Here is a 25,364-nt window from a genome sequence, read left to right on the forward strand (position 1 = left end):
CTAACAATAACTTTCAGACTATTCTCGCTCAACTTTTACTATGCCACAACTCATTTCTACAGTTTACATATTTTTCATTCACATTTACCATCCACACCTCAAATCTATAAAGGAGACTTTGCTCAACATTCCCTTTCTACTACCAAACTTTTCTTTGTCTGTAACACTCTTTTCAAAAGACCCAACTACCTTTCTAGCTTTAATTATTCTTGTGGCTCATCTCCTCAGCCATCATACCTGTCTGAATTATTCACTTCCATTCTTCCATTATTCATACCACCATCGCATCATTCTTCCTGGGTTTCACTTAACCTCCATACTTTACTCTTGGATTAACAATCCCTTTCAACATCCTCATACTTAAATCGTCAAACTCATCAATACCTGCATCTTGTATCTACTATTATTAATCATTTATTTTATTAATCACTTATTATTCCAGTTATTCATATCAAATAACCACGAAATATATCACACTTTTGATCCAAACTCACTTTTACTCTAAACTTGTTATCCTCGCATGATATGCTTTCGAAACATGAAGTGTTAGCTTTTCAATATAAGTTATCTTTGTACGCTGTATATCTTGAACACCCTCTATATTGAAACCTAATTAATTCCAACTTAAACTCTCAGTAAGCCCCTGTATGCCATATGCAGTATTTTTCTTCGAATATAAATCTCTTACGTAAGTAACATTTGATTCAGAAACACACTTCCTTGTTTAAAGCAAACTACTCTTTTCCTTTAATCTTTCTGTTATCTGTATTACTTCTTAAATCAAATCTTGACCATAATCTTCCAATTATACTTTGTATTGATTCTCCACTTAATTACACTATCACCATCACACCAAAGCTTCTCACTTGTACTCCAATGAACTCTTGGTCCCATGAAACCCATTCAATAACGCAGCACTCAATTCTACGTCATCATCCTTTACTTTCAGCAACTCTTCAAAATACTCACTCGATTGACAAAGGTCTGCATTTTCTTCAGAAAGCTTCTCTCTAAAGCATCTTTTATCCTTGGGCACCTTTGCTCTCCCTTTGCTTCCATTTACTATAACCTTTTTCCTACTGTTTTTGGTCATACTCTTGTCTGCATTTATATTCTTTTCCAATTTTTTTTGTAACATACTTCCTTATCATCTTGTCTACCGTCTAAACAGTTACAATGTCATCTCTTCTGTCCTGCAACTGTTCTTTAAAGAATCCACCATTTTCCTAACTTTCTTTTTATTTCCCCTTCCATTGTGCTTATGCCTGGAGAGCCTCCAGCTAGATCTGATCCTTAACCCAGAATTTAACATAATCCACAAATACTTTTTCATTATCGGCATCTTTAACCTACGCCAGCGTTTAACCAACGACTTCCTAGATACAATTTCCATTTCTTTCTTACCATGCTCACTTATCTTAAAATCTAAGCTTTTCCCCTTCACGTATACAGGCATATGCAAATCAGTCATTACCGTCAATGGATAGATTTCCCTCCATGCCCCTCAAAGTCGATATCAATTTAGATTATTCAAGAGGAAAAATTCAAATAAAAGTATTATATTTTCGGATTCTATTTCGGATAATTATCATTAAGAAAAGAATAAACATAATAAGCAGCAGTGGACAAGGGCTAATGACGTAAGATATAAGGTGGTCGATGGAAATTTTAATGCTACTGCTCATCTTACCAATTGGTCTAGAAAAACACAAGGGAGAAGCAACATCTTTCAGAAATTGTTTTAAATTTCGTTAATTCCTTGGAAAATGAAGACTTTGAGTTTATCAACTTTATCGTTTATGATTTCTAAATTCATATCAGCTAAATCTTAAGTATTCTATTATGTTTGCATTATTATTCAGGAAACAAGTATGTACCCCTATAATGAAGAACAGTAGATCAGCTCGTATAAGACCTAAAAGAAATTCATGTACTTTCTTCTGCCAGTTGTAAGTAATGCACCCATCTTCAATATATATACATATATATTTATATATAAATATGTGTATATTTGTATATATATATATATATATATATATATATATATATATATATATATATATATGTATATATATATACACAACAATATATGTGTTTGCGCGCGCGCGCGTTTGCATGAATACGCCTGCGTTTTGCATACACAATGAAATTCATGCATAATATTGGTAAACAAGTGGATACTTGTGTATTCTTAGATAGATATAGTAGACAGACATGTAAATAAATAGATACTGTAAATACATAGATCAGAGACTATCTAGGTGGTAATTGTTATGGACGGTAAGCGTCTCATACTACTTAAGGGAAAACAACATAAAACTTATGTATTTTATGGCTCAAATTCATTTCAGGCTTGGCTCAAGATGACCTCACCACAACCCTCTCCCAGCAGACTCACCAAATACACGACCATGGGTCAACGTAAGTTCAACGAAATTGGGAAAAAACAAATGCCTCTGTAACACTCTATGAAATCTCTTGGATCACAATGGGAGAACCCAATTTGTTCCTTTGCAAATCTGCTTTTTCTGTTTCACAAAGCACTTTTTCAGTGTTGGCCTCAGGTTAAAAGAAAATAACGAAATTTCAACCCAATCCGCTTATGCACTCCAAGATTTTTTTTTTTTTTTTTTTTTTTTTTTTTTTGGTACTGCATAGATATTATTACTCTGAATCATCCAAGTAAATAAGAGCTATTTAATGCCCAAATCATTAATATCAGGATTAAAATTATACGCTCTACAATGGGAGTAATGATACAAAAATTATAAATGCAAACATGGACGAAACAAAACGAACTAGCTAACAAGTCAAATATCTGAAAAATACAGATAACAACAGAGACGTGAATAATCAAGACAGTTTCAGAAAGAAGAAAAATTCAATTTCAAACAAAACATAATTCGGTGTAATTTGATAAACATCGGAATTTCTGCTAAGGAATGGCAATAAAAGATAATAACCTTATGATTCACACTTGCTTTCACCAACAGTGATAATTTCATTGTTATCTTCATTTTAACCTAAGGCCTTAGGTAAAATCCCAAAATTCCAAAGTCAACTTGGATACCTGATATAAGGACTAAAAAACCATCCTTCACATATTTCACGATTTCAATCTTAGCACAAAGCATTGGTACAACTATAGATTTTGCATGCCTGGTTTACTTCTGTATTTTTGATTCTCTCTTGCTTCAGTCAAAATAAGCAGAAAAAAACAGAATACGAAAGAAATTAAGTAAAGAACAATTACATAACACAAACTGCAATTAAAAATAACTTTTAAAGATCAGTAACCATTCCCAATGCTTGGAATGTTTTACATCCTTCGTTAAAAAAGGAAACACCTCGTAGAAATCTCCCTGACCTACTACCTATCAAGCATATGCGACAAAACATTTAACCAGAATTAACAGTAACAAATCCATAAGTCCAATTATACATAAAGAACCTAGTCCCTCTGGAAGCAAATATTTTAAAATGGAAATTAAATGAAAAAAAGTAACTTCAACCTAAACAACAGGATAGAGAATAACGATGAAAGATAAACAAATGTCTGAATAATACCTACAAAAAAATTCCAAATATCAGTTATCCAAGAAAATAAAATTCCTGTTGGTCCCTTAGTGTATATTTCCTTGCTAAATCCCGCTTTCGTAGTTGCTTTTAACGAAACGAAAAGCTCAGTGTATTTTGAGGAGTCTGCAGCAAACCCATTTTGAAATATCCTTTACACGCTTTGCTGTAATAACCATTGTTGTTTCTTTCCATTATTATGTAGAGGATAAACATAATTTAAAATGTGTCTTTTTGATCCTTTGTATTTTGGATGATTACTGCATAGGATGAGAATAAAATTTGTTCTAAGCATCAATACTGAACACCTCTCAGACTATTTATGTGATTGTTATTTATTTATTTATTTTATTAAGAACCCAATTTCAGGTATACTATAAAGGAAGAAAATGAAAAGTTTAAATGGTACTCCATATATATATTATATATAATATATATATATATATATATATATATATATATATATATATATATATGATATATATATAAATGTATGTATATATATATTATATATATATATATATATATATATATATATATATATATATATATAGGTAGTATATATATGTATATATATATATATATATACATATATATATATATATGGAGTACCATTTTACAGGTGGATGGGTTGGTGGACTTTAAGCTGAGGCCGATCCAAAGATCTAGCAAACGTGAGCCTCGATCCGGCTATTAAGCCCAGCATGGTGCTTGGACCTTCCAAATATGGCCGGCTGGGTCATCATATTATCCCAATGCTGTTGTGTGACTTACAAAGATATATATACATATATGTATATATGTAGTATTATATATACATACATACATACATAAAATGAAGACCACGAACTGCTTAGTACTTTGCATCGAGAGCTACACTAGCACCAATAGTACTTTCATCGTGTGGGGAAAAAATAAAAAGATCTCCCAAAACTTGTCAGTTTGTGCACTGAATTATCACTTATTATCAATGTCATAAAACTATATACAGCTCCACAGAGAGCACAGTAAAACAAATACAAAAGAAAACTATTATCCTTATGAGACCACCGATTTTTTTCATACAGCGATTGAAATGATATAAAAAGATGTTTTTCAAAACCAGCCATGTAAGAAAAACAGTATCTGTTTGATTTATGAACGCTGAGTGTAACACACACTCACACACACACACACACACACACACACATATATGATATATAAAATATATATATATATATATATATAGTAAGAAAATATATATGTATATATATATATGTATATATATATATAGGTATATATATATATATATAATATAACTATATATATATATATATTATATATATATATTATATATATATATACTATATATATATATATGTATAAAATATATATATATACTATATATATAATTATATATATATTATCATATAAAAGAGAACAGAGTATGGTTATGAAGAAAGTAAAAGAGTGAATTACAAAATCGTTGGCCTATCCTTCAAGGCACTCTCAACCTAACTGAATCGAACAGAATATAAGATAGAAAGGACCCCATCTAATGTACTGGAATTTTACAACAAAAGTTCATCTCCAGAATAGGAACGGCTGACTTAACCGAGGTACATATATATATATATATATATATATATATATATATATATATATATATATATATATATATATATATATATATATATATATATATATATATATGTCTATACACATTACCGTGATTCATATACATATATCGAACTACAAATGTCCTTTAATATCTAATTCGCTCTACCTCGGAATTAATATATTTTCATATATGTTTAACCGAGGGGGAATTTATTAAGCGATAATAGAATTGGCGATCGACCGGCGTGAACCAGCGACCTCTCAATTCCAGGACAGGCAGTGAAGCCCCAGACCACCCCGCCACCGCAAGAGATGTAAGTATATGCCGCCTCCCACCTCAAATACCTGCCGCGCATAGGTATTTTTTGTTTTGGAGACTGCATACAGCCCATCTCGTTCTCGGTTGCGTCGTAGTGGTCTGGGGCTTCACTGCCTATCCTGGAATTGAGAGGTCGCTGGTTCGCGCCTGTCGATCGCCAATTCTATTATCACTTAATAAATTCCCCCTCGGTTAAACATATATGAAAATATATTAATTCCGAGGTAGAGCAAATTAGATATTAAAGGACATTTGTAGTTCGATATATGTATATGAATCACGGTAATGTGATAGACTTATATAATGACTACGTGCGGGCAAAAGCACTACCACGCAACCGAGAACGAGATGGGCTGTATGCAGTCTCCAAAACAAAAAATACCTATGCGCGGCAGGTATTTGAGGTGGGAGGCGGCATATACTTATATCTCTTGCGGTGGCGGGGTGGTCTGGGGCTTCACTGCCTGTCCTGGAATTGAGAGGTCGCTGGTTCGCGCCTGTCGATCGCCAATTCTATTATCGCTTAATAAATTCCCCCTCGGTTAAACATATATGAAAATATATTGATTCCGAGGTAGAGCGAATTAGATATTAAAGGACATTTGTAGTTCGACGTATATATATATATATATATATATATATATATATATATATATATATAAAAAAAACACTAACAAGAATTACTGAAAATCTATCTCTATTCAATGTAACTGTAATCTTTTCAAATAATAAAACTACAAGTAATCACACGTAACATTATTTATAAAACCTTATGTATAGACCGGTTTGATTATAGGAGTGACCAAAACCATCATGTTTTTCTTTTGTACCAAAAATCATAAAACTATGGATTCGTTTTGTAATGTTTTGTTCGCTCACCGAGGATTTAGCAAGTCTTGGCAAAATAAGCAAGCGTCTCATTATTAGTGCTAAAAGGCAATATCATTTACCGTTTAACAATGCATCAAATGTTGCTAGCTTTACTTTTCCATTATACTAATAGACCCACTGTCCCAAAAGGGAACAGAAAAAAATCATAATCTAGTGATTAAGAAAGCTACGATGCAATCGTCACTCAGCTAGCTGCTTGCTTATTTGGATTTTTATTTTCTTTTTGGTGATGAAATTCCATAATTATATGTCAAATATAAATTCTAATTACCTAGTCGTTTTTATGCCTTGGTAAATGTACCCATATATTTTCTCTAAGAAAACAATTACTTGGCTGTGAGCACAATGTAAAGACTGGGAACAAGATGATTTCAAAAACGTTAGAGGGGCTTAATTTTCAGTTTAGTTGTATTAGCATAGATTCGATTTCATTATCACCAATGCAGTTATGTTCTTCATTGTTAGAGCTGTCTCAATTAGGGATCATTCATTTTATGCGCCAAAATACACTCGTTATTGCTTGTAGGCATAAAGGGTTAACCTGAGTTTTACAATGAAACTTGATGGATTCAAAAGAATTGAATATTTTTATAAGTTATTTTTATCTACATAACTAAGGAAAAGAGTAATGGCATTTGATCTATTTTGGCAGCTGGCGAGAGTCATCTAAAGCGCCAAGGGGTGCAAAAATAACTGAACGTTTGACAGCTCTGCTTACTGAACTGGTTTTTTCTCACGTCATAAACATTTACTCATAAAAAATACATTTATTTCAAGAATTCTGTTCACGTATCATAAAATGAATAAATTTTGCCTAAAGGAATCTTCTTCAGTTAAATTTTTAAAAATTAAATTGTAACCGTAAAATTCCTTGCATAATGAACAGCTCTTGAGATTAATGGAACTCTTTGGAATATTCGGGAATTTTTCCTAATAAACACCTAAATGTATAACAAGAGGTAGATTTTCACACAGTTTTGGCACAAATTATATACCGGACAACAGTGATTCTCATAACATAACAGAACCTCAAGACACTCGCCAGTCAGTGTCTTCAGAAAGCTATTTTAAGGAATCGGCCTCCAAATATTTGAAATTTGTGCAATATCACAAAGAATTGATTGGATTCGTAGGATTATAATACCAAGCTGTAATATATTCTCTAGAAACCTCTTAGAATTTGCATTAATAAAAAATAATAAATATAAATTCCCTTGAAGGCAGTTAAAGGGAGACTAAAGATTACCAGTAAGACTTGTCCGTGACTTTAACCTCGCCTGAAGATCAAAATCAAAAGTAATGACGTTTGTATGCCTTAAATAGGGTTTATCCTCCTTCAAAATCAGTTTTAATTCCCATTAATCATATATATATATATATATATATATATATATATGTGTGTGTGTGTGTGTGTGTGTGTGTGTGTGTGTGTGTGTGTGTGTGTGTATATATATATATATATATATATATATATATATATATATATATATATATATATATATATATATATATATATATATATATATATATATATATATATATATATATATATAATATATGTATGTATACACACACACACACACTACCGACCAACCCGGCACTGCCAAGGAAGCTCTGATTACAAACTGATAAACTCTCTCTCTCTCTCTCTCTCTCTCTCTCTCTCATTCCTGTTCAGATAGTTGCTTCTCACACCAACGTTCCCCCTTCCTACTGGGGCTGAGCTTGGACTTTAGGAATGTCACTATTCATCTCAGTAACCTCCAAAACTATGGATTAGACGCCAGTATCTGTTGTTTTCAGTTATATCTACGTTACCCCCTCCCAGCCCTTTCTCAACCCCGCTCCCTATCATGCCTTAACATGGATTTGAAGGGCATCGGGAATGTCACAATTAATCTTAGCAATTATTCTTACATCACCCCATTTTCACCTTCTTTCCAACCCCGTCCCAATTGGGGCTGAACATAAAAGGTACTGGAAGTGTCCCTATTCTTCTCAGCAACCTTGAAAATTATGGTTTAAACACTAATATCTGTCGTTTTGGTTATTTTTACATTTCATCCCTTCCCACCTTCTTCTCAACACCCTCCCAATCGGTGCTGAACTTGGACTTAACAGGCATCCTGGAGTGTCACTATTCATCTCAGCAATCTAGAAAACTATGGATTAGACACTAATATCTGTTGTTTTCTGTAAGTTTTACATAATCCCCCCTTCCCACATAACCTCCCCCTTTGGTGCCAGTGATGAGTTAACCCTACTGTGTTCATTCCCATATGGTAAGTATTATGCATAAAAAGTTTGGTTGAAATTGCTCAGTGCATTTCAAAGTGTATGTGGACATACACGTACACACACACATATGTACATCTACCATCTACTTATATATATATATATATATATATATATATATATATATATATATATATATATATATATTAGGTGGAGGAGAGATACCAAAAGGGGTAAGTGGGTACCCATACTGTAGTCTGTCAATGCAACTGACAACATAAAAAGCAAAGAATGCAATGGACTCGGAGGAAAAGGCTGATGTCAAAGAAATCAGGTCCTATAAAATCTGAAGGCTGATGAAAATTAACGAGCAATTATAAGCTTCCAATGCCATATTATGACATTGAAGAATACAGGAAAGAATTACTAACAACAAATAGCTCCTCAGTGGCGTGGTCGGTTTGGTCTTGGCCTGCCACCTCAGTGGCCGCGAGTCAATTCTCGGGCATTTCCATTGAGGGGTCAGAGATGTATATTTCTGTTGATAAAAGTTTACTCTCGACGTGATTCGGAAATCATGTAAAGCCTGTTATGAACCCAGAGAGGTCTGCCCCAGGTTCAATATTAAATAAACAAAAAGAATTCAACACCAACAGTTGAAACTGGGGATACGAATATAGAAAGATACACAAACAGAACAAAGGTTCATTTACAAGCTTACTAACAAAGATAAATGCAGAATGGTTTCTCCTATTTGCATAACAAAAGTAAAATCTTACACTTCATGACTGGGGAAACAGTGAGCCTATGAAAATACTTGCTGGCTAGTTTTTCAGCTGTCGGAAATCAATGCTCGAAGCGATGGCTTCACAAAAAGAGAACTGTAACTTCAGACGTCTTCTTGACTCCGTATTGCAGAAAACAATGTCTACTCTTGATGCTCAAGGGGCAGGAACTCCTCGAAACCTCTTGTAGAACATTTCTTCTCTGAAGGCTTGCTCAACGTCGAAATACTTATGTCGTTCTCTCTCTAACTGGACGACTTGACCTGAATCCGACCAAACTCTCGTACACCTTCTCTTATCCTTCGTCTGTTCCTTCTTCTCTTATCTCTCTCTGATGATCCGATCTCTGATCTCTGCTGGTCTCTCACTGATGATCTCTCCTACTTTGTCAGTCGTATATATATCGGGCGGCCTGGGGGCGGGGCCTACCAGCGAACGTCACAGGCTCGAGATAACCGGAACCTCTTAGAAGGATCTCGACAGAATATTGCATCAGAAATCACAGCGTTTCTCACGACCCGTCGGCACCTGTTTCGTTCCACAACACGCCTGGCGATTCTAGAACAATCATGAGAACAGGCGCCTCCAACACGTGCACGAATGCCTCCTTGCTGCAGACCTACTTGAAGAAAATGCATTTTCCTTTCTTTTAATATGTTTTACTTCGCTATAGAGCGATTACCATGACATGTTCCCCCAAAAGAAAAAAAAATTAAATCAACTGATTTTATTTTTTTCTAAAGAGAAACGAGAATCAAACAGCGGGGGAACAATTCTGCATAAAACTTTAATCCAGTCAAACACGAACACTTCTCCATTCACTCACCCACTCGTGCCAAAGCAGAAAACAGTTATCAGGCTACTCATTCTGAAAAATCTGTAGAGAGGCTATCAGCTATAACATTATCCTTTCCTCTTAATTTTTCGTTTTCTGAACTCTGATCAAAACTTAGAAATACAAAAACAACTCTTGCATTTTTCTCAAAACTAATTGCTCTCTGTAACACTGTTATTACGAACAAAGGCGGTGGCCAGGGCACGGGGTGTTCTTTATAATTCTGAAGCAAGTTTACATGCATCCACTTTGCTCTACTCTTACCCATATCAATCGAATAATTTGGATTTCCCCTCTCCTCTGAAATTGAAAAAGGACCTTCGTTCGAACTTATAAGATAAAGAGGGACCTTCTTTCTGGACTAATACTAAAACTTTATCTCCTACACAGAGATGTCTCTCTTTCGCTCTAAGATCATGTTTCCGTTTAGTTTCCCCTTGACTCTCACTCTCGTCCTCCTATGCTAGTTGCCAAGCATCTCTTAGATTGCTTTTATAATACTCTAGGTTAGTTATGTAGTCTTCTCTACCTTCTTAGAGCATTAAATTACACTTCAACGTTTCCAAAGGACCTTTAGCGGTGTGCCCGAAAACAAAAGGTAACTTTTCTTCAAAGTTATTACACAGTTTTCGTAAACAACTCTTTAAAGTTTGTTGAAACCGCTCCACAATGCCTTGTGATTCAGGATAATAAGGTATGGTAGTTACGAGTTTAATGACTAACTCTTTCATTCTATCTCTGAAATATTTGGATACAAAATTACTACCATTATCACTCTGTATAGTACAAGGCAGACCAAACTTAGAAAAATAATCTAACAATCGTTTAACTACGGTCCATGCGCTACAGCTTCATACGGGTATCTCCTCTGGATAGCGGGTTAGTCTATCAATGATTGTCAACAGATATATATTCCCTCCCTTATTTCTAGGCAACGGCCCGACCATATCGATACCTACATTCTCAAAAGGTTCGCCCACCGAAGGATTATTACACAACAGAGCTCTTGGAATTCCTTGATTCGGTTTCCCAGCAATTTGGCATTCATGACAGCTTAAAACATACCTCTTTACGTCACTCTTCATTTTAGGCCAAAAGTACGCCCTACTAATACACTTGAAAGTTTTATTTACTCCCAAATGTCCTTCCTCATCATGTGCTAACTTCAAAACTAGCTCATGAAGCTTCCTAGGAACCACTAATTGTTCAGTGATTTCCTCTTTACTACCTGACTTAGGACGAACATAACGACCCAAAACTTTGTCCTTTAAACAAAACGTTTCCTTACACACATTATCGAGATCATCATCCACCTCCCATTAAAAAATTCGGGTTAGTGTCTCATCCTCTCTCTGAAACTTGACTAGCTCATCCTTATTCAAAAGGTTAGTGCCTAATTCATCACCATAACTATTACTTGATTCTATGACATCGACTACATTACTCTTGACAGCTACACCTTCCCCTTGGCTATCACTGTCACCAACAGAGTCAGGTCTCTCAGCCACACTCATGCTGAGATCACCCTCGCCACCTCTATCACACTCGTTCGAATCCACGAACTTACTCTTATTCAAATCCACGAACTCACTCTCGTTCGAATCCACGAACTTACACTTATTCAAATCCACGAACTTACTCTCGTTCGAATCCACGAACTCACTCTCATTCGAATCCACGAACTTACTCTCGTTCGAATCCACGAACTAACTCTCGTTCAAATCCACGAACAAATTATGATCGTAGTCTATGTCAGTATCTAAACCTGACCTAGTTACACCCATTTCAGGCACTGGAATCTCACACACAAGAGGATGCATATTCTTGGATAAAGCTAAATCATTACCGAAAATAATGTCAACGGAATCAACGGGCAAACTGTCAACAACTGCAAGTTTCACTTCTCCTGACACTACCTGACTTTCTAAATTCAACTTCAACAAAAGGACAAAGAACACAAGTGTTAGGAATCCACCTAACATGACTTTTTCTTCCAAATTGATTTTCTGGCGTGTTTGGCACACTCTCTCTCCTAATCAGAAACACATACCTGTGTCTTGTAACAAGACTACTTCTCTCGAACCTACTGACAGAAATTCACCAAAAATTTCCTAGTTTCTCTCATCACATCATTCCTACTGGTACAAAAGGTTAACTAGAGACACTGGTTTCTTACCGTCCTTCCTTTCTACTGCACAATTTCTCACTAAATGCCCTTTCCCATTACATCGGAAACAAGTTAATTCTAAGCCACTAGATGCCACTTTACTCTTACAAACCTTAGACGTATGACCAGGTTTTCCGCATGTATAACAGGAATAGTCACTTTTACTCGCATTGCTATTACTAGAACTGAAACTTTTACTGCTTTGTACTCTACCAGATGATTGGTATTTTAGTTTCTTACTGACATTTAGATTATGAGTCAAACTATATTCGTCTGCTAGCCTAATTGCTCCTGCAAAAGATACTTCTTCAAACCATCAAAATCCTCGACTTTAGCAGAAGTTAACCAATCAAAAAACAGCCTTTCTAACTTCTTACCATATTCTACATATGTAATATTCTCATCCTTTTCCAAACTTCAAAATTTCTTAGGGTACGCCTCCAATACTAACCTCTACGCGCTAAGAACAGTTTCTTTCACAATATCATAATCGTCACATTCCTCCTTAGACATGCAACTATACACAGTAAGTGGCCTACCACTCAAAACTGACTGTAAATATAGAGTCCACATTTCTTTAAGAGAACCTACTCTTTCCATTAACTTCTCAAAACACATGAAATATGTCGTTACATCTTTCTCATCAAACTTTGGTACTAATTTCAGCACTGCACTCATACCTAACCTATCAGCTTCATTTTCGTTCTCACCTGTCTGACTGTTACTAGTATTTTGCCTTAACCAAGGGATTTCCAACTCATGCATACGTTCTTTCTCCCTTTCTTCCTTCTGCATTACCAACATTCCTCTCTCTTGCTGCATTTTCATTATTTTTCTCTCTTGCTGCATTTTCATTGCTTCTCTCTCTTTCTCTTGCTGCATTTCTCTCTCTGCTGCTCTTTCCTCTCTCTCTCAGCCGTTCTTTCACCTCTCTCATACTTTTCTCTTTCTTTCTTTTCAACATACTCACGGAGATCATTCCCCTCTAGACCTAGAAGCTTACCAGACTCAATAAACTCTTTCACCATCTCACTCATTCTGGCTCTTGCTATATTCTCCCTGTTTCAATCTGTTACAGTGCCAAATAGCCTAGCAAGGTCGCCACTATGTTACGAACCCCTAGAGGTCCACCCCAGGTTCGATATTAAATAAACAAAAAGAAATCAAACACCAACAGTTGAAACTGGGGATAAGAATATAGAAAGATACACAAACAGAACAAAGGTTTATTTACAAGCTTACTAACAAAGATAAATGCAGAATGGTTTCTCCTATTTGCATAACAAAAGTAAAATCTTACGCTTCATGACTGGGGAAACAGTGAGGTAATGAAAATACTTGCTGGCTAGTTTTTCAGCTGTCTGAAATCAATGCTCAAAGTGATGGCTGCACAAAGGGAGAACTGTAACTTCAGCCGTCTTCTTGACTCCGTATTGCAGAAAGCAATGTCTACTCTTGATACTCGAAGGGCAGGAACTCCTCGAAACCTCTTGTAGAACGTTTCTTCTCTGAAGGCTTGCTCAACGTCGAAATACCGGTCATTCTCTCTCTAACTGGACAACTTGACACGAATCCGACCACACTCTCGTACGCCTTCTCTTATCCTTCGTCTGTTCCTTCTTCTCTTATTTCTCTCTGATGATCTGATCTCTGATATCTGCTGGTCTCTCACTGATGATCTCTCCTACTTCGTCAGTTGTATATATACGGCGGCCTGGGGGCGGGGCCTACCAGCGAATGTCACAGGCTCCCGAGATGACCGGAACGTCTTAGAAGGATCTCGATGGAATATTGCATCAGAAATCGCGGCGTTTCTGACGACACATCGGCGCCTGTTGCATCCCACAACACGCCTGGCGATTCTAGAACAATCATGAGAACAGGCGCCTCCAACACGTGTGAGAATGCCTCCTTGCTGCAGACCTACTTGAAGAAAATGCATTTTCTTTTCTTTTAATATGTTTTACTTCGCTAGAGCGATTACCAAGACAAAGCTGTTCGTCCCGTTGCTGAATAACCACAGGTTCCATGCAACGTAAAAACACCATACAAACAAACAAACTACAAACATTAACAAACACTACAAGAATTAAAAGTGTCTATACAAAGTGGTCCAGAAATAGATACAACCGTTCTAATATTCATGTAAAATAATACCGTGGAAAATTACAAATCGAAAGAACAATTTCCACTTTCAAAAATAAGTAAATTGCTAAGTTACGAAATAAAATAGAATTCGATGAGTGAGGGTTTTTCTCGCATAAAAAAAATGTAAAATCAGCACTAGAAATAAATACTACAGCCTCTTCAAGAATCAAGAACCATGGTAAGATAACTGGTACCATCGTCTAAGGAATGAGAACGACTTCATAGATTTTCTTAAAGTAGGTTTGTTAAAAAACAACTTGACAAGTAGAATTTTTAAAAACAGTATCTGAATTAATATTTCCCACGCAGAAACTGTAAAACACGAAAAGAACTCCCTCTTGTAATCAAAGAGGGCTGAGCAGTTGACACTAGGTGAATAAGACAAAGATGACAAGAGCGATAATATTAAATTTATAATCAAATCAGAGAACAATCACACAAGAAGTAAAATGAGCATAATTTCAATTATATGGTACTGGAATATAAGACATGGAAATGTTTGCCTTCTCCAGCGTTGCCTCCAGAACGTTCAACAATAATAACGAGAAAAGTTTCGCATTCAAGAACAATAATATCACAGTTAAAGAGGAGCGACTCCAACGTTTATAATTTGCAGAGACAAGTAAAAATATAAACTTCACACAAGTAACTACCAGCAACAATAAATACAATGAAGGTAAAATTGCTAAATATATCAAAACATATATTTAGAGATATTCGAAGAGTATAATGGTCAAATCGAATTTCAATCTCAAAATTGATCCTTTACTCAAGAGCCTTGGTGGAGGTTTAAGGAATAAACAAACATTCGCAGCAGGTAAATATGCCAAGGTCTCTTGTAAACCTTTAAAGTTAACAGTCTTGAAATCTTACATTCATATCAAAATCAATTTTAAACTCACAGAACACAAAATTGCATTCAAATTTCAAACCCATAAGCAACAGATTAATAAAGCGGACGTTTAATAGTGCTGTCCTAAAATACAGTTTAAATATCAAATTAATCACTTTAGAAACGGTCACACGGAAGAGAACGTAGTCCCAAAGATACAGAGAAAATGTAAAACCATCAAATGGTTTCGATGTGCACGGTTTACCTGAGCTTCGAGTGATACGTACTTTGAATTCAACACTTGTGAATTCCAAAGCCACTCCAAATATAGATTAAAACATTTGAAATGTACGCTGAAAGGAAAGTGGAAACCTGATGTGAATCAATCAATTTACAAAAATATGATACCAAGTAAATTAGCAAAAGTTATTCTTTTGTACATGCTCTAACTAATCTATAAGCAGCAGTTAAGTATAACTGATATATTGTTAGCCTAATTATCATTCAGTTACTTAAACCAAGTTCTTAAACACAAGGAAAAACCGAACGATAAAACTTTCATCTAAATAAATGCATGATTACGTATTATATGGTACTATACAGGTTTGCAAACAAATTGAGCTGCTCACAAGTGTGCAGCGTATCCTGGTTATAGTCAGTCTCTGAGGGTTCATGGCTGCGACAAGAAAGATGTACATATCATATCTGTCAGCCCGTAAAGTCTAATTAATCAAGAAAAGTCATTGACTTCCAATCCTGAGATCTTTACTTGATCCCCCCACCCCCACCCCCACCAAAGAAAAATCAAGACTTTGGATACTGAAGTTCCACACAAAGATAAGGGAATTAAGTTATGTAGAGCCTGATATGCTTAACGGTAGTAATAGGTTGGCATTTATGTCCTAAATCAGTGCGCGATGTCCGCCCTTGAAAACTGAATTGATTATGCTTGTCAATAATCAATTTTAATGAAATGTTAGAGCCTCTTTTCTTCCTTGAATTCAGGTTGCTTTAGAATAACGATAAAAATATCTCTTTTTAACTCAAGTTGTGGAGGTTTGTCAGTTTATTCATAAGTTACACTTATGTCAGTTTTAAAGTTATTACAGTGACTGTACTATGCCAGAAATTCAGTAGGCCAACGATTTAAGGTCAAGCAACAAGAAAAACGAAATAACTGAGCATAATAATCTGAAATCACAATATATGAATAAGAGATTCTCAGCAGATGACATTATTAAGTATACGATCAGTGGATCTGGGTTTACAAAGATTTGTTTCCTAAAAAATACTTAGTCTCCTGGCATGTCCACTTACAAGGCACTTAATGGGATGTCCTGATTTCAGAACAGAGGGCTTGTACTTTTGGTTTAAGCCGGAGATGTGTAACCATTATTTCCTCGTGAGGATCATAAGAATTTTCCAGTTAAATCGTTCTCCAGCTGTCTTATTAACATTAAAACTTGTCAGAAATGACTGGCATTGTGACGGCATCCGTCAAAAAGATAGGCAAATAATAAATAAATATTAAATTGCCTAGTTGTTCATTATCTTCTTTACCCTAAAACTACCCATGAATATCTGAATATAAAAACAGATATGGCTCACACAGATTTATTTTCCGTGTAGCTGGATTTATTCCGAGACCCTAAGGCAATAAAGCTTTGCAACGACAGAGACAAAGTTATAATGACGTGATTCTTCGAAGCGATCGCATTTTTCAGCTTTGTCCATCACATCCATTTTATTTTTACAAAGCTATATCACCGTCTATCTATCTATCGAAAATTTTTTATAACTATTTTCTTAGTTTCTAAGGGTACTTCTCTAATGCTCTCCCAGTGAAAAGAACGATTCTAATATTCAGTCCGATAAAAATTGCCTTAACATCCTTTTTTTACTATACGTAGCCTCGAGTTTTCTCCCTTAACCTAAAGTGATGCAATTTAGAAGAAAAGAAAAACCTATAAACCCCACGCAAATAAAATACACGATGACACAATCATAAGTTTATTTTTTTCTAGCACATCTCAATGTTACACAAGTATTCTGGTGTAGATTTGTATTATTTCCCAACAACATGGGAAATAATATTCACAGTTGACTAATGCAAAAAGCTGCGCATTTAAGAAAGAAATGGATGAGGGAAATATGTTCAAAGTATCATACACCCTGAAAGGTAAACTTATTGTTGATGAACGCACAGTGGCACTGTAATTGTCAACTGTGTTAGCTTTTTGGCATTATGAGCATGGACTCGCATGCTAAATGGGATTTTAGTATACTTTACTGATGTTTGCATGTTGGGTTTTAAAGCCTAAATAAGGGTATTTACTTCTATCGATAAGCTAAACGCCTCTCTCTCTCTCTCTCTCTCTCTCTCTCTCTCTCTCTCTCTCTCTCTCTCTCTCTCTGTATGTGTGCGTGTGTGTGTGTGTGTGTGTGCGTGTGTGTGTGTGTGTGAAGCAGAAAGCTCATCTAAGACTTTTGTGGATGAAAATAACGAATCTTAAAATATGTATTAAATGTTCTGTATTAGCAAAAGCAAGACTAAAGTATTAGAAGTAGTATTATTAGTAGGATGCAAAGAAGTGATCCACAGACGTGAAGCAACGAAGATAACAGGATATGAGCAAAAAAGGGAAGAATACTGTCTATAAAAGGAAAAGTAGTAATGTATGAAAATATTGTCATTTTTTCTCTTAGGAAGTAAAGTTTGAATGTTTAATATATATGAAATAAAAAAAATGTGAAAGCTGAAGAGATGCATTGCGCATTGCTTACGCTTTATGTAGAGCTTAAAAAGATTTGAAAGTCAGAAACATGGCGATGGACTGAGTAGTAAAATGTTTACTCAGGTAATTATATATATTATATATATATATATATATATATATAGATATATATGATATATATATATATTTCACTGAATTTGGATGATGGTTCAGGGCACGTGGAAAGCAATGGAGGAGATAGATTTGTTGAAAACTGTAAAATTTCGAAAGTTTTAGCAGAAAGGAAAAGAATAAAACTTACAAATGGTTCCAAAAAATAACGAGAAAGGTAAGGTAGAGAAGCTTGAGAGTGCCTGAAAGCCACAGTGTTGTGTTTGCCACAATGCCGAAAGCCTTGTGTGCAAGTGAAGTGCTGAGGAACTTTTTTGCTCAGGTTCAACAATGAAAATATGAATTGGCAGTGTTTATCTCGTCGTTTATCGGGAGCCACTCCCTGTTAGGGCAAATAGCCTAATGTTCCAAATTTACACTAAATATTCATAAAGGTTTTTTTTTACATTAAATATGAATGCATTCGGGCATTCTTATTTGGATAAAATTAACCTTGTACTTTATGACAAACTGTATTACAGCATGCATGAAAGCATAAGATATTTACTGCTTTCCGGACCACTGATTTCGTTGTCATGGCTGTTGACTTCAATTTAAATGTGTTACTGTCATTTTCTTTCCTGCTTTTATCAACAGGATACCTCTCTCGATGGGTCTCCTGGTCAGGAACTGCCGCTACACCCCCTGGGTCACCTTCTAGGGCATCACCCAACGAGGGTATCTCGCTTTCCCCCCAACCACCACGGGCTTTCCAACCAAGATCAAGGGCGTCTTCCAAAGCTTCCAATATGTCTGAAAAGCCACCTGTTACGGTGAGTGAAAACTCTTCTAGAATGGAGTTCGTCATTTAAAAAGAAATTCTAGTAACATATAAAGATTTCGTTTCCCTTCATCAAAGTACAAATAATTTTCGATGTTTTGTGAACATAAAGCTCATTTCTGTGATGAAACCCACCTCCTAAGATGTAGCTATACAAAACGTATATTTATTTGATTTGAATGAATGCAATAAAATACTTAAAATGCATTAAACTGCCTGTGTACGATTTCTTGTCCCTATAAGAAATGTAGGCTATAATGCTGCCAAACTTCCAAAGAATCAAAATTCATAAAGGTTTCACTGATACAATATTCTAATTTTTCTTTTAGACATACTACGAACTCATTAAATTTGATTTCCCTTTGTATAAAACCCCTTCTCTCTGTCAATTGCCTATCTCTCTTTTTCCTCATTATTTCTTGTTATTTTACTTGCAAGGTTCCACAAACATCCGTGAGTATTCTTTAAAACAATGTAGATAATTTAGTACCTCATATGTATTTCATTTATCAAAATCCATTTCTTCCTTGCTACACTGCCCTTTCAACTAGGCACAACAAGCCCTCGTAGACGTTATACCTTTATGCAACGTCCTAATACCTGCTTCTACTTTTTCAAATACATTTTTTTTCACTACGGGTATATTGTCATTATTTTAATCCATCCTTACCTTCTGGTTTTAAAAAAATTAATCATTAAAAGACATGAAATTGCACGTTCTTGAGTACAATATTGTTTTTCTTTCTACAATGCACGCCATTTCTCTTTTTAGAGATAAGTAGACTAATTTGGAAAGATGGCTGTGATCAAACTATTACTTTTGTATGAATAGTAACTAATGGATAAATTAATATGAAATATACTTTTTACATTTTACCTAATCGTAATAAAAATTTTATCGCATATAAAACTATCCGCGAGATATTATATTTGTGCGTGTGTGTATATATGTATAGCTATATATTATATATATATATATATATAGATATTATATATATATATATATATGTATAGATACTCTAAATTTCACTGGAAATGTTGTACTGGTTCACCTTAACTCAAAGTCAGCTCGAATTCTTTGTTTGTACAAGAAAATTCAAGTAGATTTCAAAATAGTATTATTTTCGCCAATTCCTAAATAAATAAAAATACTCCACGAACATGGAGTACATGAAATGCACCATATCAAAAATTTCGGAGAGTTAACAAGAGAAAATAACAGTTTCTCAATTACGTGCTTCTGAGTAAAAATGTGCAACTTAGTCTCAGGAATTGTACAACCACCTCCAACTGAAACATGATTTCTCTCTACGTAAGTGAACGAAGTCCTCTTTTAGTAATGAAATAATCTAGTTATATTTCAGTAAGGAAACTCGAAAAACTACCAATATGTCGTATCTAGAAACAAATAAAACTAAATAAATATTCATTATATACCTCTTAATAAAACATTCCATGTGGTAACTACATACTGTCCACTCTTGCAGTTACCGGGTGATAAGCATCTGTAATTCTTCCTTTACAAAGACCCCATTACATTTCAAAATTTTTTCATTATTCTGGAGCCACATTACTAACTTACATTATTCTTCCATATAACCTTTATGCACTAAACTAAACATACCTGAAAACACACGTCTTTACTCTGCGGGAACATTATGAACGTTGACGTTCAAGTAAATCTTTAACGAAACTAAACTTAGCCTGAACAATTGACAACCTCACTTCCATATTAAGCAGAGAAATTAGATGAACTTGGATGAAAAAAACACAGACACAAACAAAATGAAAAAAATACCAAAAAGTCCCTTTACATGAGGCCGCCATACGGTTTTTGCTCACTAATCCCAATAAAGGTACAATAAAAACTACCCAAGATGTGATTCCCATTACAGGAATCAGGAATTAGTGTTTGGTAGTGGTAATAACTAACAATCCTCAACTTTAAAATGTTCCAAATTCTAGTTGACAACAGAAAATAATTTCTAATGGCAATGGCTTGCTTTATATGTAGACAGACACTTTTCCGTAATGAAACATGCTAGGATTCTCAAAAGATGAAATAAAGACGTACACTTCTACATGACCTTTACAATATCAGCAGGCTATTTGCAAGATTGAAGGTGATCATACGTAACGGAGGAAGGGGGAGTTGGCGATGACAGCATATCTCAAGCGCATAGCCAAAAGAAATTTTTTTTAAATGATGCCTACCAATGGTGAAATGAAAAATTGCTATTTTGTAACTAGATATGAAAAATCACAACTCCCATTTATTATTTTAATAATTCAGCAACTACTGTACCCGGAACTCATATGGTAGCTAGGCATTGGCCAGATACTCGTTACAAACCCGGGAGGAAAGTTGGGAGTAATCAACAGAAGCTTGTTATGTTTCCCTAACAATCCATCGAACCATCAAACGTTTGACTGTTGCTTTACAGTGACAAATGCTTAGGAAGCGACTGATCCACAGCAGCACCCACAGCCGTGGCCCTTTTCAAATATATTCCAACCCAATTAGTACGTCGGGTTAAAACCGACTGATGTGAAAGCCCCTCTCTGACCATGGAATAACAAAGAGTTACGTCGAGTTCTCCTAATGCAGTGGATGATTCTCTCTCTCTCTCTCTCTCTCTCTCTCTCTCTCTCTCTCTCTCTCTCTTCCCAGCGTCATATGCAATGGTGTTATGACGTCAAAGAATGTTTTAAAATCATATCAACATCTCTATCAGCAAATACAATATACAATTATGAATGCAGGTATATCTATAAATACCTACAAATTATAAAACAATCTCTCTCTCTCTCTCTCTCTCTCTCTCTCTCTCTCTCTCTACTACTAATAATATATATATATATATATATATATATATATATATATATATATGGTATGTATTATATATTATATATTATATATATAGTATATATATATATAGAAAAGGCGACGTCCTCACCACCTTGCAACTGACTACACAAGTAGCTTTGCAAAGAAACAGCATCACCGCGCTCCCATACAAACTACCGATGACAAATGTATTTGCTGAAGCGGTGTGGCTCAGCTAAGCGTTCCATATGCTCAAATAAGATTTTCACCCCTATAGAATGTATCACTTCCCGCTCTCGGCAGGGTCTCAGCTGACGCGTCAGGAGGCTAATTGGAGAAGGTTTGTGTAAGGAACCCTTCGCAGAAGGTGCGACCAACAATGGGGGACAATAAGTTGATTTTGGATTTCACAACGAACTGAAAACAAGGAAATTATGAAAAGAAAATGCTATACCTTTTCTCTAAGATTCGTAATTTTTTTGTACATTAAAGGTGATCATACGAGATTTTACATGAGCAACTTTCTGAACTATTATGACTCAACAAAATTATACTTAACAAGTACACAATAATATAAAATCATGTCCTTACTTACTCATAAAAAGAATAAATATATGTGTGTATATATATATATATATATATATATATATATATAAATATATATTATATATATATATACATATATATATACTATGGGGTGTATTTTTATGAGTAAATAAGGACATGATTTTATATTATCGTCTATTTATATTGATAATCAGTTCCCCTCATTACAGTGTGTGTGAGTGGGGGGGGGGTCAAAGCATAAAATCAAAGCAGTACATACATACGTTAACTACTGAGTCAGGGACGGCGCCGACGTGCAAAAACTTACACAACATTAGTTAGTTGCTTCAGACAACCAACATATTCCGCAGACCAAGGAAATCGTTCCCAAAGTGCCGTTACTAAACTAAATCCATCTTTATACACAGTAAAAATAAGAACTGGTGGCAATTTTGGGAACTCATTTTGAGATTGACTGATTTGTTACTTCTTACTGGCGTCGCAACGACAAGGTTATTGACGCCGTCATTTTGAGAATGTTATTATCACAATCTTACAAAAGATACTTGAAATATTAAAAATCACACACATTTGTATCCAAACTTGCCAAATAAAAAATGCTTTCAGGACAGGACTATTAATTCTATCCGTACGCCTTCAGTAGGTTTTCATTTGTTGTTCCTTAAGACATGATGACATTTTATTGGAATAATTTTCAACAGGTGTTTTATGTTAATGTTGATGTTCGTCTATTTCCCTTCTCAAAGATAAAATGACGTGAAAGACGGTGATTCTAAGATAAATTTCATTAACAGTGCTATGTATATGACTTGATATCTTAATGCACAAAATTTATATTTTATTCTTAAATCTAATTATGACCGATATTTCTTATTCACATTCGTTATATCATGATCACGGTTTATGCCATAACTTCGTCTGCTGTAGTAAATGCACAGATTTAAAAGTTTATATGTAGAAAAATCCCTTGTTTGGATGCTTTATGATTTTGATTATACACTTAAGTCACTTCACATGTTAGATAATTTTATTTCTCGCCTCGTCATGGCAAATATTAAAACAATCGATAGTCTCTCACCGAGCCTTTTGAGTTTTTTTCTGTGTAATCTACGGAACTGTTTTTATTTCTTTACGGTACAAAATTATGTCTGTATGAAAAACATGGCAAACGACTTCGATCCTCAGATAACGGATCATTTACTTTAAAACGATATCTAAGATCGTTTATTATGTTGTTTGTTTACAAATTACAGTACTCTTTTCATTCACAGTATCCTCTCGTGCCCAAACTGCCGGTACCACCCCTAGGCCACACCCTTTCCTGGTACCTTACCCATATGAAACCTGTTCTCAGCCAAGAAGAATACCAGGAAACGATGAAGATCGTCGAAGAGTTCGGCAAGCCAGGAGGATTTGGGGAGAAAATTCAAGAAGAACTTATCAAAAGGCATGACTCGATGGATAACTGGGTAAGTTAATTCCTGCAATATTACCTCATCTACGAACCCTAATATATGTAGTATTAAAAGGCGAGAGGATAGATAAATATAAAGTTATATCTTCGCCTGATCTTTTTAGAAACTCAAATTTCAAATTTAATACCAGGTAGACTTTTTAAACATTACACTAAAAGCCGTTGTCTTAGAGTACGAATAGTCCATAAGTCTGAAAATGTTTTTGTGAGAGTCAACTTTTTACCGAACAGATTGATTTAATCCTAAGAAACCCTTCTGGGTAATTCAATTTAACAATGCATACGTTTTACTTTACCACTGTTTTTTTATGGATGTTAATATGTTCATGGCGAATATAACATGTTACCAAGGCAACCATACACTGACATGGACCTTCCAGTTCCTAACAAGTTTCCTTGTTTGCGTCAACTTTGAACAGGAAATATGTTCTGATATTCGATCGAAGGTTATCCTAGGCGGATTTTTATATGCCGGTGCAAATCTGCTTACGTATTGTTATTTCTTGACCCTTTCGTATGTGATAGCTGCCGTTATAAATATTTGTTGATTTTACTAATATCTAAAAGCCTTGTACCAGATTATGCACGTAATCAGCAAACAGAAAGACTTTAAGAATAAAACTTCAAATCTAACCACATAAATAAATGGGACTAATCCAGAAAAATCGAAGATTCCATTCTTCTTCCTCCAAATCTAACATCAACAAAATACCCATATAATCCTCCTACACATTCTCCAAGTAAAATTACATGCGTCAATGACATCAGTTGTCCACTTGCGATATAAAACTTCAATCATTCAATCAAGTGAAATTACAATCTAGTCTCGTGTCAACAGGATTGGCTACGACCCCTGTATAATTTTTTTAGGCTGGTTTTCTTGGTTTAATAAATTATTATTATATGCAATAAAAATGGGCGTTTAAATGACTAAATCCCAATTAAATCTAAAACAGGCATGACTGACCATGTATCGAGGTTTATTTAATGAAGACTTTTTTAAAAGTATCAGCTTGACTAATCAGGGGTGACGCTGAAAATACTGACCAGAATAGCATTCTTGAAAGAGAGAACAATAACTATCTAGTACTCATCAAACGTTCCTAGATCTCTTTAATATATCTACAATAATACTCATTCACTGCCTTTAGACTGTGCGCTTCTCCGGGGATGTTTGCAAAGTATTTTTCCAATCAAGACAGTCATTCCTGTTCATGTAAAAATGGATTCACTAAATGGTCACAGACAGACTTAACGCTGATTAAGATTTCATGAACAAAAGCTTTTTCCAAGCAATTTCATACAGAAACAGTGAAGTCAACTGAACGATATGAAAAATTTATCTTATAAATTAAAGGGCGCTGAAAAAAATATTGTATTTCCGATCTTAAATCAGTCATGCGTCCGACAGTTTGTTTCGTTACAAGAAATTTACAATATTTT

General features: G+C 34.9%; 3 protein-coding genes across 8 annotated transcripts in view; 2 read left to right on the forward strand and 1 right to left on the reverse strand.

The window, feature by feature from the left end:
* The window catches only part of LOC135198069 (opsin Rh5-like), a 707,912-nt gene that overhangs the window by 324,825 nt on the left and 357,723 nt on the right, over positions 1–25,364 (forward strand). The window lies entirely within an intron of this gene.
* LOC135198070 (choline O-acetyltransferase-like) overlaps positions 1–25,364 on the reverse strand; it is a 243,220-nt gene that overhangs the window by 52,030 nt on the left and 165,826 nt on the right. The window lies entirely within an intron of this gene.
* Positions 2,358–24,185, forward strand: LOC135197634 (choline O-acetyltransferase-like). Its single transcript, XM_064224653.1, has 5 exons — positions 2,358–2,421; positions 18,870–19,045; positions 19,492–19,506; positions 23,719–23,916; positions 24,153–24,185. Exons 1-5 carry the CDS (start codon positions 2,364–2,366, stop codon positions 24,183–24,185), a joined length of 480 nt encoding a protein of 159 aa, XP_064080723.1. The 5' UTR covers positions 2,358–2,363.

Source organism: Macrobrachium nipponense, chromosome 21 (assembly GCF_015104395.2).
Source record: "Macrobrachium nipponense isolate FS-2020 chromosome 21, ASM1510439v2, whole genome shotgun sequence".
In the NCBI taxonomy this organism is placed as follows: domain Eukaryota; kingdom Metazoa; phylum Arthropoda; class Malacostraca; order Decapoda; family Palaemonidae; genus Macrobrachium; species Macrobrachium nipponense.

Coding starts and splice junctions, on each gene's coding strand:
- LOC135197634 (XM_064224653.1), top strand. CDS start 2,364: ATGACCTCACCACAACCCTCTCCCAGCAGACTCACCAAATACACGACC. Junction 2,422..18,869: donor ATACACGACCATGGGTCAAC/GTAAGTTCAACG, acceptor TTTTATCAACAG/GATACCTCTCTCGATGGGTC. Junction 23,917..24,152: donor ATGACTCGATGGATAACTGG/GTAAGTTAATTC, acceptor TTTACCGAACAG/ATTGATTTAATCCTAAGAAA.